Here is a 16982-nt window from a genome sequence, read left to right on the forward strand (position 1 = left end):
GAAACTGATACTACTATTATTTTCAAGTGGTTTGTATGTGCCTAGTTTGTCGGAATTTGAACTTAATGAACCGTCCAAAAAACACGCCTGCCAGTTACTCTCGTTAAAAAAGAAACGAAAAAAATACTCGGAGAATGGAGATATATTAACAAATGATTTTTCCTTATATTAACCAATTTTTGTGGCATTATATTAATTCATCCCCACCTGCCCATGATGTGGGTGACAGATTGAGCCATTGAGGGAAGGGAATTGGAAATAAAGGGCCAAATTAATGAATGGTCTAGGGCTTTCCAGGCCCAAAAGTAAGCCCAGTAGGTCCATTCAAAAAGTGATTATTTTGTCAAGAGTGGTAATAAGTAGGATCTGGTGGCTGAAATGCCACCGACTAGTTCCACCCATCGATTGGTAGGTCAACTTTCTTTCCAGTTATCCACGTGTACAAAACTAACACGAGTTTTGATTTCATGTGGCCTCGTGTTACCATTTAAAGCAAAAGACAATGACACGTCATCACCACTAATTGGGTTTAACAATTACATTTGAAAAATAAATTATTTTAATCCAAAACAATATCATATAAATTTTCCCTTTATGATATGATTCGGGTTATCAGTACCGTCCGAGTTGGAAATATTTGATATAACGGGGGAAGGGCAATAAAGAGAGTAGATATCAAATCGTTTTGGGGGAGGAGGAAGAGGCTCAGACAGCCACATGGTGAAGGGCAATGCCGTTCATGAACCTAAGCAATGCGGGTCTGTAGTCTACACAGTACTGCCATTAGAGTAGTAGATCCTTTTACTTGTCTTTTTTAGCACATTCACTTGTCGGTCCTTCAAGGTGCATAGTGCTTCGATCCATGCATGAAAATTCATGCTAATCCCAACAATTAATCAATAGCCATCCAAAGCACATTGCCGTTTTGACCTAGAAAGCCTAACAAATTTAGTCCCAAACGGCATGCTCAAAGCCAATGCGAAATGGTTTCAAGTTTCAACAATTAATAGTGCCCTCACATGCCTTTTCCTCCCACAACGAGAGACATGCATGTTGAGTCAAAAGTTAGAATATTGGTCAAATTAATTCTTTTTAAAGATACCCGGTTGTCTAAGTAACCAAGGTTATATATATATATATAGAGAGAGAGAGAGAGAGTTAATTAGTTAATAAATGATAACTATCATCTTATAACATATATGGTTTCACCATGTATAGTTGAATGAGGAAAAGAAACTTCTCGTCCCTCCTACTGAGAAATATTTGAAGGGTAGTGATATATATCAGATTGCTGGTGAAGAAGATCAGTAGGGACCTCTTTTGCCATCTGGGTCCATGAGGAATTTAAATAAACTGTTCAAAAAGAGTTGGATGTGAATGTATATGCAGTACTGCATCGATCGTGACACAAGTCTTACCCCATATTGGAAACACCCACTTTGAGCTCCAACCACGCGTTCGTATGGAAGGCACGTCAATCATCATACATATATTGATCTTGATTATAATCATCATACATGTATGTAGATATTAAGTCGTGATAATTGTATCCGTCGGAGTTCTACTACCTAATCATAATCTCTCCTTCTCTACACATGTAATTAAGATCTCATATCGGTTAAGTATGAGAAAAATTAAGTAGTTAATATACACAGAAGAGCTCATAACTTCTTGTCTTAAGATTTTAGATTTAGATGAATGCATGCAAACAGTGTATATTAGCCCTACGCACATATAAGCACCTAGGCATGTGCATTCCCCGATCGATCATATCTCCCCAACACTTGTATCATGAATGCTTAAATTTGAAAACTCCTACCAAAATTGAAGACCGATAAACATGAATATTCTCCCAAGGAAGTGGTTGATGATTGTGTCTAATTTAATGCTATAATTTAGGCACTTACACACAAATGAGCGATACAAACATTATTCATATCAAATCAAAGTCGTTTCGTCCAGTCAGCAACCACAAATTAAGTCCTACTTATCTCCTGAATCACTGCCACCTACGTCTTTTCCCATATAATTCGCATTATCGAGCATTCTATTGTTTTCATGGTTTTCTGAGTCAACGTTAATTGCCCCATCTTTTGACATTTTCGGTACCAATTCTGTCACATAAATTTGACACTTCCACAGTGTAGCACCCGATTGGAGTGGACGGGATCACAAAAATTTGCAATGTCAATTACGGTCAATGGTGTTTGACGAGCTACTGAGTAAAAAATGGGGTTAAATCTCTTGTTTCACATCTCCCAAGAAAATATGTGAAGTATATAATATAATATGATAAATTTTTAAACTAGTAACAAGCTTATGAGTTCAAACTAGTATGGACGCTTGAGAAGACAAAGCCTTGATGGCTAGTATGAACTAACCCAAAACAATTAAAATGTAAAGAGAAACGGATTGTTACATGTCGACTATATTTTTTTTATTACATTGGAATGGGCTGAGAGAGGCTCGAATTTTAGACCTCTATGAGATATCACACACATGAGTGTCACATGAGTTAGTCGTGGTTCTCACAGTTTTATTTAGCTTCTTCATACATCTATTAAAATCCTGATTTTCCATTTTGTTCCGAAATGATAATTGATAAAATAAACTTTATAACCTAATTTGATTATGATTACTTTGGCATCTTTACGTAATTACCCATTTAAGCTAATGAAACTACAAGTCCACAATTCTAATTATTTGCTCATTGGACCATTTTTGGGGTATAGGTAGTTCATTCATGCTTAAGATACCGAAGACAAAAGCGAGTTTGGTAACATCTATCTTGTGCCTTAATCAATAATGATGATGCATTGGCTCATGTTATGTTAGGTTCATCACATAAATCTTGTTTTCCAAATGAGTAATAATTATTATCATGTAGCTAGACATATCGTAACTGATCACCTCCATCATTCTTATCCATTAATGGCCCACCAGCTAGAGTCCAATAACATGTTAATGACACAAAAACCACCTAACTTAATTACTAGTTTTGTGCAAGTAATTCACGTGGAAGGCCAGGGTCTTAATTATAGCTAGGTACCTAAATGAGTTATGTATTGGGGAGTGGTTTTGGGATCAAGTACCTTCACTACCCACCGAATCATCTTGCAATAGAAACGGCAAAAATTAAAAGACCAGCACAAAAAAGAGGCTTGTGTAATTGTACTAGGCCACTAAAATGCCACATATATGCTCGGAACAAATCGTATGAACTCAGAATATTTTGAGTTCAATTTGTATTGAGAGTAATATTATTATAGTCATGCGTTGAGTTTTAGTTCAATTTATATACATCTGTGAGCGAGAGTTTGATAGCCCGAATTTAGGCTAATATCAAATATCTAAAAAGTAAGCTAGTATATTATGGTTGTTAGTTAAAAAAAACAGATTACCAACAACAATGTACGTAGACATGTATGTCATATATTGCATTAATTACTTCACCGTAAAGTATTCCAGATTTTATGTAGGAAGATTAATACTTAAAGAGGAACAACATCACGTATTTCGAGTTTATCCATTGCCCTTGCTGATCCATTTCATTCGGTGGAGGGGAAGATATAACTACTGAGAACTCTCATACCGGGAGTTGATACAAATCCTACGGTTCTCATAAATTGTAGGTTGAAATTTTTTTATTATTTTATACAAAGGTGTGCAGTCGCATCATCGGAGTAAAATAAGGAAATTAAAGTGACAGCAGTCTTTCACAAAAGCTGAAACTCATTTACGCCGCCCACCTGTTTGGGAAGTGAGTCGCCGTGAAAATCATGCAATCACAGCCTCACATCACATTACATTGCCTAGTTTTTTACCTTTTATTTATTTGTAATGAAATACCAGAACTGCCCCCGGGAGGAAAGAGCCAAAAACGCATGTAACCCCCATTGGTAGCTCTACACCACGTGCCGCCCCTTATAAAAAGCCACGTCCTCATGTGAGAGATCACGACAATAAGATCTCTCAGATCTGACGGTTCTAAGTGTCCCATGTTATGCTAATTTAGAAACTGAAAGTTATTGTATTTTTTACTTAAAAAAAAGAGACTCCCTTACAAGAGAAACATACAAAGAAAGACAAGAGGGAGTGTCAGTGTGTGTGCAAGAGCCAGCCAGAGAAAGAAAGAACTAGTAGCGGTTCAAGGCTTATCTTGCTATCTCCACAAAGTTTCTGTGCTTTGAACCTAGTGAAGAGAACAAATGGGAGAGGTCTTGGAATCTCCAACTTTTCTTTTCTTTTTTCCTTTTCAGATTTTTATCGATCCACTTTTTATTTATTGGGGAGTGGTGTATTGATATTGGGTTTGTGTTTGTTTAGGAGGGAAAGAAACCAGCGGCAGCAGCGGAGGAGAAGAAAATGGAGGAGAAAAAACCAGCGGAAGAGAAGAAGGAAAAGAAAACAGAGGAGAAGGCAGAGAAACCCGCAGAGGAGAAGAAAGAAGAGAAAAAAGCAGAGGAATCCAAAGACGAAAAGTCTCCTCCACCGCCACCGCCTCCGCCTCAACCAATCGTGCTGAAAGTCTACATGCATTGCGAAGGATGCGCTCGCAAGGTCCGCCGGAGCCTCAAAGGATTCGAAGGTCAGTTAACAGCCTTGATTAATAGAGGCTAATTTGATTACGAGCTGTAATGAAACTTACTTGTTCTGGGGTTTTTTTTTTGGTTATAGGTGTTGAAGATGTAACGACTGATTGCAAGACCTACAAGGTTATTGTGAAGGGAGAGAAGGCGGATCCATTGAAGGTGTTGGAGAGAGTGCAGAGGAAAAGCCACAGGCCCGTTGAGCTTCTCTCGCCCATCCCAAAGCCTCCCACAGAGGAAGAAAAAAAGGCCGAAGAAGAGGAAAAGCCCAAGCCTGAAGAGAAGAAAGAAGAGGTTTCCATTTCAACTAAAATAACAGTATATATAATACATATATATATATATTATTGTTTCTGGTCATATTTTGATTAATTTGTTTGGTTTCTGCTGTTCTTTTGCAGCCTCAAGTGATCACAGTTGTGCTAAAAGTGTACATGCATTGCGAAGCTTGTGCATTGGAAATCAAGAAACGAATACAGAGAATGAATGGTATAAATATTAATGAACCATAAAATCCCACCTAACCCACCTTAAAAAATTCTGTTGATTGATTGATTGTAAATTTGTATGTATATTAATTAATTTTTAAATATTTGAATTGCTTATCAAAGAAAATATATTTGAATTAATTAATTAACATAGGAGTGGAATTGGCGGAGCCGGATCTAAAGAGCTCACAAGTGACAGTGAAAGGAGTGTTCGAGCCACAGACGCTGGTTGAATACGTGTACAAAAGAACCGGCAAGCACGCTTCGATAGTGAAGACAGAGCCAGCAGAAAATAAAGAGGGAGAGAAAGGGAAAGAATCCAAAGAAGAGAAAAAGGCGGACGAGGCTGTAAAGGAAAAGAAGGAAGGCGGTGAAGGGGAGGGAAAAGCGGAAGCGGAGGCGGCTGCGGTGGAGGAGACGATCGCGGAAGAGACTAAGGTGGTGGAGATGAAGGGAAATCCGTACTACTACTATCCACCAAATCCTATGGAATTGCACGCATACCCTCCTCAGATGTTCAGCGACGAGAACCCAAATGCTTGTTCTGTAATGTAGAAAAGTGTGAGAAAATAGGGTTGGTGAACCATGTGCCCCTGCTTGGTTGTTTTTTATTTTTTTTTTCAAGTCTAATCTACAGATAAAAACTTATATATGTATAAACCTTGTCTCACATTCGTCTAATAATTTTTCTACAAATCACTACGTACAAAATATGGCTTGCTACCATGGAGAACACAAGTTTGGGGGATGGATCATTGAAAAGCACGCAATGACAAGTTCTAATTCGGCATTTTCAAAGAAGGCTCCATTAATTAACCATTCATTGCTACCTTTCTCAATGAGAACGTAATACAGATAAATGAATTATTAAGATTAATTACTTTGTGATTCAATCTAATAAATTAACTTGTTAGATTTGTACATTTCACATCATTTATAATTGTAAAAGTCCACACTTGAGACAACAACAAATGAAGATTTAAATTGTCGAGGCTAAGGTTTGAACCCAGTATCTCAGTTCCACTATCAATTTAAATTTAGTTGCTATGTTATTCGACCCAATTAATAAGTAACTTGTTGAGTTGAATGCTAAAATAACTCATCTTAACACGAAGTTAGAGCAAGTAGTTGTAGTGCTTTAATGATTATCATATGTAAATTCAGTAGTTGGTTGCCAAGGTTAAATAAGAGTAAACCACATGTGAATTGAATTACTTGACATAATACGAAGTAATGTCTGTCCATCTAAAGAAAAGTAAATTTATTAGTTGAAATGGTAAAGTAAAGATGGTACAGACTCAACTCCTATGTGCCAAAAAAAAGAAGAAGAGAGAAGGAGGATTTATTCCCATTTCTGAAGGCAAAAATCCATTTCAACTAATAACTTAATTTCCTATCAACAAGAGGTAATTCGGTTGACAATCAATTGTATTAGACATATGTGTGTCCAATATTTGATTCAAATGAAAAATATAATTCTTAATGGTATTAAAAGAAACAAAAACTAACACCTTTTCTATTAATCACCACGAAAAAAAAGAGATCGAGAAAAACATTTTGATCTCTTCATTTTTGGTTCTAAATATTTTCATCATTAATTCACTAATTACTAATTTAGGAGATTTAACTAGCAACTTGCAGTGTTTTATACTCCCTCCGTCCCATTTTAATTGTCCTCTATTCTTTTTTGGGATGTCCCAAAATACATGCCCATTTCAATTAATTAAAACTAATTTCATCCATTTTTATCATCTTACCCTTATTTACCCTTAAATTAAAAAACTAATGGAGTGAATTCCCAATGAGTCATTGACATCTTAATTGTCCTCTATAAATGAGGGTATAAATGTCAAATTAAAGGGGAGTAATGTAATTTCTTAAATTGTGTGTAAAATTGAAGGGGATAATTAAAATGGGACGGATGGAGTAAATGATTTATGCTGTTGGAAATCAACCTCGCTTTCGAATGACTAGGCAAGGGCAAGGCAACCCATTGGAACAATAATGAAAATGGCACCTACCTTCCCAATATAACAATAAATAAAAGATAAATGGATAGACATATATAATTCATAGTATTTTAAGTGTTTTCTTTGTCAATTTTAGGATGATATATGAAGTCTGATCTCTTATTGTCATTAGATGTATTTAGTGGTTGAGATTAAAAGTATTCTAAATATTGCAGCCCCAAAAAATTGTAGCCTGCCTCTCCAACCAAACCATAAGTAAAGATTAATCTAGGAATGATTTTGGAAAGTAATTAAAGTAGCTTACGTGGGTACCCATCGTCTTTATTCTTTTCAATCATTGGAGCAATTAAACCTTGTATTTATTACATGGGACAGACATATCAAATGTGAGGTGACACTCTAAAATGAAATTGGATGCATTATATATGTATTTGTCCAAACACGGATTGAGATCATATTTTTACTTGATAACGAATAAAGTTATGATCCATTATCCCTGAATTATTTATCAATACGGGATTCACATAATCTTATGAATTTAATAAATAAATTGAACGTCTTTGATAACCATTATAAATTATGGTGACTTTTAATGCAAGGAGCTTCGTAGGGTTCATATATTTGACTTGTGTCTTTTTATTTTCCTTATAGTTTTACATTTAAACAATGAAATTTTTGGAAATATCCAGAATCCGACGTGTCAGGATCTGAGTGCCGAGGCTTCAAAAGTATTCTCTCATCGGTGACGCGTACCGAATAATTCCCATAAACCCACGCTGGCGTTCCACTCGTCTGTAACCGTACCCCCTTATCTTGGGCTTGGGCCAGGGCTAAACACGGAAAGCGAAGTCGGTGGCAGAGAAAGTGAACACAAATGAGTGGGTAAGTGGGGCCCCAAGTGATGGGTCCCTTTCGTATTTATGGTCGAGCCCACGTGACTCCATAGGCGCACTTCTTACTTATCCACCATTTTACTCTCTGCAAAACGTCTTGTAATTAGTATTACCCGTCCTGTACGCACTTGTACCCTTTTCTTACTTGCGCACTCCCCAACTCCTTTTCCAAAGCTGTAAGTTTATTTATTTCACATGCATACACGTACGCACAACTAATTGGTCGGACCAACCATTTCAATCCCAGGTTCTTCTTTTTTGAGTGGGGTGGGCTGGGCTTGGCTGTAAAGCCTGTGACATTACGCCTCCCGGTGTGAGATAATTGGCAGCATATACGAGTGGATAAGAAGAGACAATGGAGTGAGGGTGAGGAGGAAGATGTGGGCATCATGTGGTGACAAGTAATTGGTATTTTGTCTTGTCTATATATCGCAGAGAGGCAGCCTAATATATATGGACCATAGAGCATTATAAAGTGTATACATATAATAATAATAAGAAGAAGAAGGCGTAACTACTTTTTTGTATACACATACCACGATACACAAATAAATTTGAATTCAACAATATTTAGCACCAAAAATAAAGGAGAAATGAGAATCCAACGCGAATATATGATGCAATAAGGTTAGGTTTAATCATGGGAAGCATATTTCGGCTTTTCTTTTACTCAGTATCATTCAGGACTAGTGAAAACCCCCGTGGATGACAAGGAAAAGAAACATGACATTTTTGGCTTCTAATAATTTTCTTACTTGAATAATTTATCACCTACAATTTATCGTCAACTTGGTTCAAATTGTTCTGAGTTTTCTGATTGTCCGAGATTTACGTCTATTCAACTGTTTGAAAGTCAAGTTTGATTGGGTGATTTCTCAATTAAAAAAAAGTTACCAAATAAGATTGGGGAAAAAATAATTTATTTGTGGATATCATTGTGCTACACAAGTTGGCTGGGTTGATGATATACCTTAATTATTGAATCTAATCAATTAGGATACTTTGTTATTATATTGAAGCAATGAATTCCTGTTCCTAAACTGATCACATTTGCACTCTAAATTAAGTGGAGAATATTAGGTGTGTTTGAAAATAATGAGGGAATCATCAGTACTGAACCTGAGTGTGTATAGTTATAGAGGTAATAATTGCAATAGTAGGTAGTATTATTAAGTGTTAAAGTTGAGCAATTATAGATGGGGACATGAATGAATGAGAGATGTAAAATTCTCGATCATTTCTAGTCACATGTCCTCTCAAAAGATGCTTTAGACCATCAAAGGGATCTGGTGGTCTTCATCGATATGATAAAAGCTAACGTTATCATCATAGTAACTTTCCAAAATACTCTCACTGATTAGTGGGATATTATTGTCAAATTCATCTCCATCTAACCACCCATAAGTAGTCGAGTTGATTGGAGATGAATCCTTCCAACTGGTCGGCCAAGTTTAACTCTACACATAAACATTTGCGATTTATATGGTGTTTAGAGAAAGTGATGCAATCCAATTATTTGGAATTTACATGGGTCAAACCCCTTGGCATGGATTTCACTTAAGATAAATGTGGTGGAGTCGATGGTTATGATGCCCACATCAAAGAGCCCAAAGTTTACAGAGACGGTTTCTTTAGGACTCAAAAAGAGCCTAGGAAGCAATAAAGAATTAGTTGAAGGCAGTTGGTTTTAGGGTAGGTCTAAAGTTTCTTTCTATTTTCTAAGAAAGATAGTGAGGCAATAGAGAATTAGTTGAAGGTAGTTGTTTTAGGGTAGGTCTAAAGTTACTTTCTATTTTCTAAGAAAGATGGTGAGGAAGACGTTTGCCGTAAGGATAACCTCAGACAGTGGAGCTTCATTCATTAGTCAACACACATGGAAGATGGAAGACCAAGTCAGTTTATTATTTATGGTTCCAGCGCAGAAATTAGGGCTTTTGGGTTGTAATGATGATGACCTAGTCACAGTTGGGCCCAAAACTCCCAATTATGTTTTCTTGCTTGGTGGGCCTGATGCATTGGATCTAAAATTCATTTTTTTTTATTTGGGCTGGCCTGGTTTCAATCGTGAAATTTGAGCCCCAATATGCAGCATTTTTCTCCCTGTAAGCCTAACAAATTGAAGCATTTCACATCATTTATACATATTCTAACAGTTCGTATTGAGGATCGAGAGTTACCTCCAAAATCCGTCCAATGTATTTGACATTATTCACATGTTGGGTGGCATCCATGTCACTCCATCTTGGATGCATAGCAAGAGAGAAGCAATTGATTAGTAAACAGAATTAATGATTTTTTCCTTATGATAGAAAGGAAAATAGTAACTTACAGACAATTAAGGCCCAATAAACCTAACTATTATTTTGTAAGCCCATTGAACTAAAACATACCAAACGGACGCCCACGTCCAACCGTGAGGGAAGGGCTTCATCGTTGTATTTCATTCAAGCTGTACTTGGGCTACCTAACTATTGTATTTCAAGCACGTGTCACCGACATTATTCACACATCTGTCACTAACACGTGCCTTATGTTTGGTGTAAGGAACTAAGCATTAATGGTTTCCTGATCAAATGGTGACTATTAAAACTTAATTAGTACTAAACAATTAAAGGATTTAGATTGCAGGCCCATCATGCTTTGTGTGCATTCATAAAGGAATTGAACATGTTAGTTCCTCCTATAGCACTCGTATCGCTCATTCCCTTCTTTCTACCATAGGGAAATGCTATTTCAGGTAGTAAATTGTAGATAATAGACAATGAAAAACCTCCACAACAAAGCAAAATTAACGAATTTCAATGGTAACTTGTGTTACGTAGACCGGTTTGAAAGTTTTACAAATTGAGTCAACCGGAAGATGTGCCAAAGCAATTGTAAACGGCACTTGCCGTGGAGATATGTACTTGACTGAGCCATCTTGGATGAGAGCTGGATTTCTACCAAAGGTGGTGTGCCCTGAAGCGGTGGAGTGGACTCATCATCATTTGTTTGGCAAGAATTTGCGGAAATTTCATAAAGGAAAGAAGAAGTCGTCTCCAACTTCAATTTTTCATGAACTAAATAAGATATCTTTGGTTTACATTGGTTTAGTGTAGCCAATGTTTCTCAAGGGGATCAAGAGCTTAAGAAATAAATATGGGATTTGGGAATTTATGCATTGAGTGCTAGCTAGAAAATTGCAGAAATGCATGAATTTGATTCTGAGTTGGATATCTCTTCGAAGATATATAGTTTATTTCATTATGCATCCACTGATTCAATCAAATTCACCAAAACTGGAAACATGCTGGTGTTTTGAAAATCATTTTCTTCATCTCCGTATTGGTTCAAAAGAACTCAAAACAAAACCACATTGGGAAAGAATTATATGTTATAAAGCAAAGAGTACTAGTTTAAGTATCGAATACACTAGTACAGAGCCTGTTAGCGGCTGTTTTGAAAACAAATAGTAGTTGTTGAGGCTAGCTTAGAACATCTTATGGAAAATAGAAACTATTTCATTGTAACTGTGTTTAGGACTAGAGTGGAATCCATACCAGAGGAGTTGGAAGATATGTGATGCAGGGCATTCAGGCATTTCGTCAGACACCTTATACGCCTTGCTAATTCCACCGGAATGTAAGTCCTGAAGAACACCAAAATTAAACCCAAAGGTCATAGCATTAGAAGATATCAATTTTAATCACAACAAACACTTTCCCGGATGATGCAGTTCACAGAGGAATTAAAACAAACACTGAAATTGCAGAATTTAAAGAGTACACGCAAAACAGTAAGAGCACCACAAAGCCTGGCATCATTCATCAAACAGGGAAATCTATTATCCTAAGACCGTTACCACAAATCCGAATTACGATAGAACCAACAACTTAAAGCAGTATAGTTAGCTTCGGCAACAGAACGTACAAGCCCCTCAGTGCAGGAATCAAGCCACTCTTTCTTCAACTTTAATCCAAACCTTAAAAGAAAGTCCCCAACAGAACAACCGGTGCTCTCCATTGCGCTAACTACGGGAGCCATCCGAGGCGGCTGGAGAAGTTATCCAAGGCCACATGCTGCAGAGGCGAAGGAGGGGATATGTTCTCAGAATCTTCAATGAAGTCTTCGTCTCCATCAGAGATAAACACGGCTTCGGGAGGATCATCGGTGATAGGGCTTGGACTAGGGTTTTGGTTCGAAAACGATTCTGTTACAGGTTGGTGAGTAGAAGTCGGTCCTTGAAATTGAGCGCCTCCTTCTGGTGATTGTCGATGATTTTGTTCTTCTTCATTCTCTTTTTATGGTTTGGAATCGCAGCGCGGTTTAGCTATTTCCCTCCACTCTCCAGTTTGTGGATTTTGAAATTCTCTGCAACTTTTTTCCTTGTTCCTTATCGCACAGGGGTTTCCCGAATTGGAAAGTTTGCAGGAGCCCATTAGTATTCTAAAATTGGGCCCTCTACTAATCCCACATACTCAAGCTTAAGAGGCCCATTATGACAACCCATGTTAGAAAGTCTCTTAACGGCAGAGCCCAGTAGCCCACTGCCTTACCAGCGGCCCAATAATTAGTTCTCCTTTCATGTCAGGCCTTCTACTGCGAAAATGAAGGCTCAATAATGAGTGGGCTTAAGGCCCAGTTTAACACCACCTTAGTAGTCAGTTCGGTAATTTGTCCGAAAACTAGCAAAATTCGCCACCACAAGAGACCTGATACGGACCAAAACCGAATCTAATAGCAAATACAGAAAAATATAAGGACCCCCCCTCTTATACATGACCAGAGAAAACTTTGCACATACTACACATTTTAAATCCTACAATTCCATGTTAAATCCATTATATTCTACGTTTTTCGTCTTATAAATGGCATCATTCTAGTCCAGAACTCCATCAAAAGACACTCATGAGCTTTTCCACATGGATATTCCTGCATTAAAAGTCTTCTGTAGCACATCAATCCGCTCCGCTATTATACACTCTTTTTCTTGCTCCATTTCAGCATATTCTTTCTCCATTATTAGCTCCAGATCTTCAAAATGTCTTATTTTGCGGTGCAATTTCTTCATCTAACATTGGATCGTGCAAACACCATAAATTGCAATCAGCATATCCGCAAAGTGACCAAGATTTTCCTGATTGAAAGTAAAAGAAACGAAATCAGTATGCCTCGACTTACCAGTGTATCAATTATTGTTGCCACTAAATTCTCCATCTCTCTGTGTTCTTGATCAGCCAACAATTTCGCATGAGCAGCAGCTGCTCCAAGAGTTGTTGCAGTTGCAGCTCTAAGTTGCAATGTTAGAGGTATGTCATTTTTGGCAGAAGTATCCTCATTCTCTGCAAAACAACACGGATTTGTAACGAGATGAATAACGAGGATGTGTACAATCAATCCTATAGAAAAGAAGAAACAGAAGAGGATGAGCAAAATCAATGTTCATGTACGGATTAGATGCAACCAAAGCTATTAAAGGCGGAGTATCCACATTTAGCAAGATGCTACAACCATAGAATGGGACAGAGTGCTTATTCAAACAATCAATTTTCATGTAAGGATTACAAGTAACAAAAACTATTAAAGGCAGAGTTGTCCACATTTAGCAAGATGTTACAACCACAAAATAGTGCAGTCTGCTTAATGAAACAATTGAGTAAAGGAAAACAGAACGACACTACCATACTAATTAACTTATGAAATATCAAGCTCATTTTGTTCAACTGCAAACTGCAGTTCTTTTGACCACAGTACCTGATAAAGTATGCTCATGTTTCATTTCTGAACCATCCACCTGATGGGCACTGAAACAAAAGATACTGCAAGCTTCAGCAACTCACACGATTGCAAGGAACAAAAACACTACAGCCCAGTGAAAATTAAAGGAATTTGTAAAAACTACCTAGCTTGCTCATAATGCAGAGTAGGAGACTGCAGACCATTGGTTGCATTATACTCCTCACCATCAAAGATTTCCCTTGGAAATGAGCTTTCCTCACAAAGTGTTGTCACAGCAGCCTCAGCCGCAGCTGCTGTGACTTGTGAACTAACCATGGTTGAGATGCGAGCCACCTAACAAGAACCTGTCAATTACTTGTTATGAAAATGAGAAAACATAAAAGCTTCAATGTCATAATTACCTCAAGTTCCATTTTTAAATGATAGGAATGAGTAATGACAATTAAATCATATCGAGTAAGAACATAGGAATTTAATTTTAAGGTACCTAAAATGAAATTAGTCGTGGTAAATGAAAGTAAAGTTAACAAGGATCCAGATATTTTTTCAGCCAAAATATACCAAAGCCTACGCAGACATGCAGTGCTCATGGACATTCTAATTTCTACGTGAATTTCATGCACTTGAAGTCTGAAACAATGACTGCGCTTCTTTTAACCACTTGAAAAAGAGAAGACCCAGATGAAATGCACCAGGGAAAGCAGCTATACAAACTTCTGATGGAAACATAAATACAACAATTTCTACCTTTTTCATCAGTGAACTGTTAGCATCTGAAGGTAAAGCAATGCATTTTCTTTTCGAAGGATGGGAACCCAGTTCAACATCATTCCCATTCTGCTCACTCTCATTTGTTTGCACAGGCTGTTGAGCCTCTGTTTTGCTATTCCATTGATGCTGAGATGGAGTTAATTCCAACTGGTTTAGCCCGTTCACATCACCATTAGAGCCACCAAAATTACCCCTTTGCTGGGCAGAGCTCAACAAAAATTCCCCAAAAGGAAGCTCAATGAGCTTCTCAATACAATCAAGCTTAGTCTTTGTTTGAACGTTTTCTGCAACTAGCTCCCAGTTATCCCCATGCTTCAAAATAGATTCTAAAAGAAGTAAAGTTTCTGGCTCAGTCCAAGCAACTTTATTGTCACCACTGTTTTCACTGCAGTTAATGAACTTGAAATCATCCACAGATTTGTTCTCCCCAAAATTTCCATTATTGAAGCATTTTGTGCATATCATGTAATGATCCTGGAAACACCAACAACATAATAAAAATCCCAAGTAAAAAAGACTTTTATCATCATAAGGGTCATGATAATGAAGAAAATAACACTTGTATAGACTGTCTACAGGGGTCAATATCTTTTGAATTTTAAGGTATTATATGCTACTGCCTGCTAGTCTACAAGTAAGCTCCTTATTCATAATATAGTAATCAGAATATCATCTAGATCCCCTGGACACCTAATGAAGATCCTGGCTAATTAGTAATTACCAATCAACTATCGCAACCTGCTCACACAAAGTCACAAAGATGCTTCCACACAACTGAAAATACAAAGTAGTATCCCCGATCCACAAAGTAGTATAAGCCAAAAAGAGGTCGACAAAATGTTTTAAGTAAACTCCATAAAAAGGAGGAATTCAACAGCAATAGTAAAACATACTCAGCATTTAATCAAATTAAAAAGGTAAAAAATAAATTTATTAATACCTTCGTACACTCATAACAACCAGAACCACAACGTTCTCCGCAGTTCCTGCAAACCAAGCCCTTTCTCTTAATCAAATCACCAAAAGTATCAGTATAGGATGTCAATGGTGGCAATTTCGGTACATTCTCAACAGCCTGTCTCCCCCCCACACTCTGTGGCACAGAAACTGGCTTCAACGAATTCGGCATTGCCACCACACGAACCCCATTGGGAGCACCCTCCTCAACCCAAACCCTTTCACTTTCCTCGCCCTCTATTACTGGATCAATGGATACACCAAAGTTGATTAACCCCCACTGCTCCAGGAACTTAAAAACTTTGTTAAGCAAGCTAACGTCAGCCACCAGTGACTTTCGAACCTCTGTGAAGGTGAGCCTCCGTGAGGGATCCTCTCTGTACTTGTTGATGATGAAGTCTCTATACTCCTTGTAGATTCTTGGCGTTCTTGAGATTGCATTGCCATCAAAGAATTCTCTCAGAGCGACTTTCTCGGTCCCATGAATATCATCCCAAGCAAACCAACCTGAAGATAATACGAACCTTATAATCACGGTGATAAACAACATCAAAGTTCTCAATTAAGGATTACTGAGAGAAAGTCTTACTGGATTGGATAGGAATGGTGTAGAGGTCGAGCTCTGGTTCACCTGGTCCGACTGGTTTCATGTTCAAGTTGGTGTGTGTGATCTCCATATGAGACCTGATGAGGTAGATGGGTCATTCAAATCAGGTATTGAGAGTGCTATATGATTATATGAGTCAAGTCAAGCAAGGCCACACATTCGAACTTTAATTTTGCATTCAATTGATTGTGCATTTATTGGTTTCGACCCACCACTTCAATGTGAGGTGAGCTCACAATCTTTTACTCGAAACAAAATATTCTCTCTTTTTGTTAGTTCAAAAGGAACTGAAAGATGACACCTAGTCATAGATACCTAGACTTTTATCCACATATAAGGGTTCTTGAATCTTCTGCAATACTGCATTTTCAGCTCTTCAATATACAAAGAGAAATTCCAGTCCTAGATTTTTTCTATCACTGTCCAACTGCAACGAAGGTAATCATAATAGTGGCGCAGAACTCCATAGAACCTAAGCACTGTCAAGATTTCGACACTCTAATCAACACCCATTAAAAACTTTACTTCCAAAGTCAGTAGAACATGATAAATCAAGCAAGAAGAATAAAAAACCCGACATTCACAGCGGAAAAGAGATTATACCACACTGATGTATGAAGAGAGTGAGAAAAGGAGGACCTATATACCACAATGTCACACGACGGAATCCCCTTGAGAAATAGAGAGTACGAGTAAAGATGAGAATGTTACCTTAATCCTGAATTGAATCGCCGATTTAGTATTGGACGGTGAAGAGAAGCGATCCGCTCAGGAGAATTGTGTCTGGCGGCTACGGCGGAGGAGTTATAGAACGAAACCCCGAAGCAACGGCCGCGAAAGGATTTGGAACTTTGGCTAACCCCGCTATGGATAAAAGTTGTGTTTAAATGTTCTTTAATTCTTTTTTATAGGTAAGTAATAAAGCGAAAATCAATTATAGGTCACTCTTAGATTAAGTATATGTGTCCAAACCCCAAAGTTCAATTTCA

The 16982-nt window shown here is 37.5% G+C and overlaps 2 protein-coding genes across 2 annotated transcripts; one reads left to right on the forward strand and one right to left on the reverse strand.

Moving 5' to 3' along the window:
- The first annotated feature begins 3971 nt into the window (after positions 1 to 3971).
- Positions 3972 to 5776, forward strand: LOC119983914 (heavy metal-associated isoprenylated plant protein 7-like). Its single transcript, XM_038827651.1, has 5 exons — positions 3972 to 4217; positions 4327 to 4588; positions 4678 to 4883; positions 4991 to 5078; positions 5232 to 5776. The coding sequence occupies exons 1-5, from the start codon at positions 4209 to 4211 to the stop codon at positions 5630 to 5632; spliced, it is 966 nt and encodes a 321-aa protein (XP_038683579.1). The 5' UTR covers positions 3972 to 4208; the 3' UTR covers positions 5633 to 5776.
- Positions 5777 to 12691: 6915 nt separating this feature from the next.
- LOC119983644 (SWI/SNF complex subunit SWI3A-like) lies at positions 12692 to 16879 on the reverse strand. Its single transcript, XM_038827334.1, has 8 exons — positions 16705 to 16879; positions 15976 to 16070; positions 15370 to 15893; positions 14406 to 14903; positions 13822 to 13991; positions 13674 to 13723; positions 13101 to 13261; positions 12692 to 12990 (listed from the first exon to the last, which is right to left on the reverse strand). The coding sequence occupies exons 2-8, from the start codon at positions 16061 to 16063 to the stop codon at positions 12826 to 12828; spliced, it is 1656 nt and encodes a 551-aa protein (XP_038683262.1). The 5' UTR covers positions 16064 to 16070; positions 16705 to 16879; the 3' UTR covers positions 12692 to 12825.
- Positions 16880 to 16982: the final 103 nt, after the last annotated feature.

This window comes from Tripterygium wilfordii, chromosome 18, assembly GCF_013401445.1.
Source record: "Tripterygium wilfordii isolate XIE 37 chromosome 18, ASM1340144v1, whole genome shotgun sequence".
Taxonomy (NCBI): domain Eukaryota; kingdom Viridiplantae; phylum Streptophyta; class Magnoliopsida; order Celastrales; family Celastraceae; genus Tripterygium; species Tripterygium wilfordii.

Bases quoted from the DNA above. Each gene is read 5' to 3' on its own strand.
- LOC119983644 (XM_038827334.1), bottom strand. From the start codon at position 16,063: ATGGAGATCACACACACCAACTTGAACATGAAACCAGTCGGACCAGGT. The intron at 13,724-13,821 runs GTAGTTTTTACA...CTTTTGTTTCAG, and splicing joins CTGCATTATGAGCAAGCTAG to TGCCCATCAGGTGGATGGTT. The intron at 12,991-13,100 runs GTAAGTCGAGGC...ATCCAATGTTAG, and splicing joins CAACAATAATTGATACACTG to ATGAAGAAATTGCACCGCAA.
- LOC119983914 (XM_038827651.1), top strand. The intron at 4,589-4,677 runs GTCAGTTAACAG...TTTTGGTTATAG, and splicing joins GAGCCTCAAAGGATTCGAAG to GTGTTGAAGATGTAACGACT. The intron at 5,079-5,231 runs GTATAAATATTA...TAATTAACATAG, and splicing joins ACGAATACAGAGAATGAATG to GAGTGGAATTGGCGGAGCCG.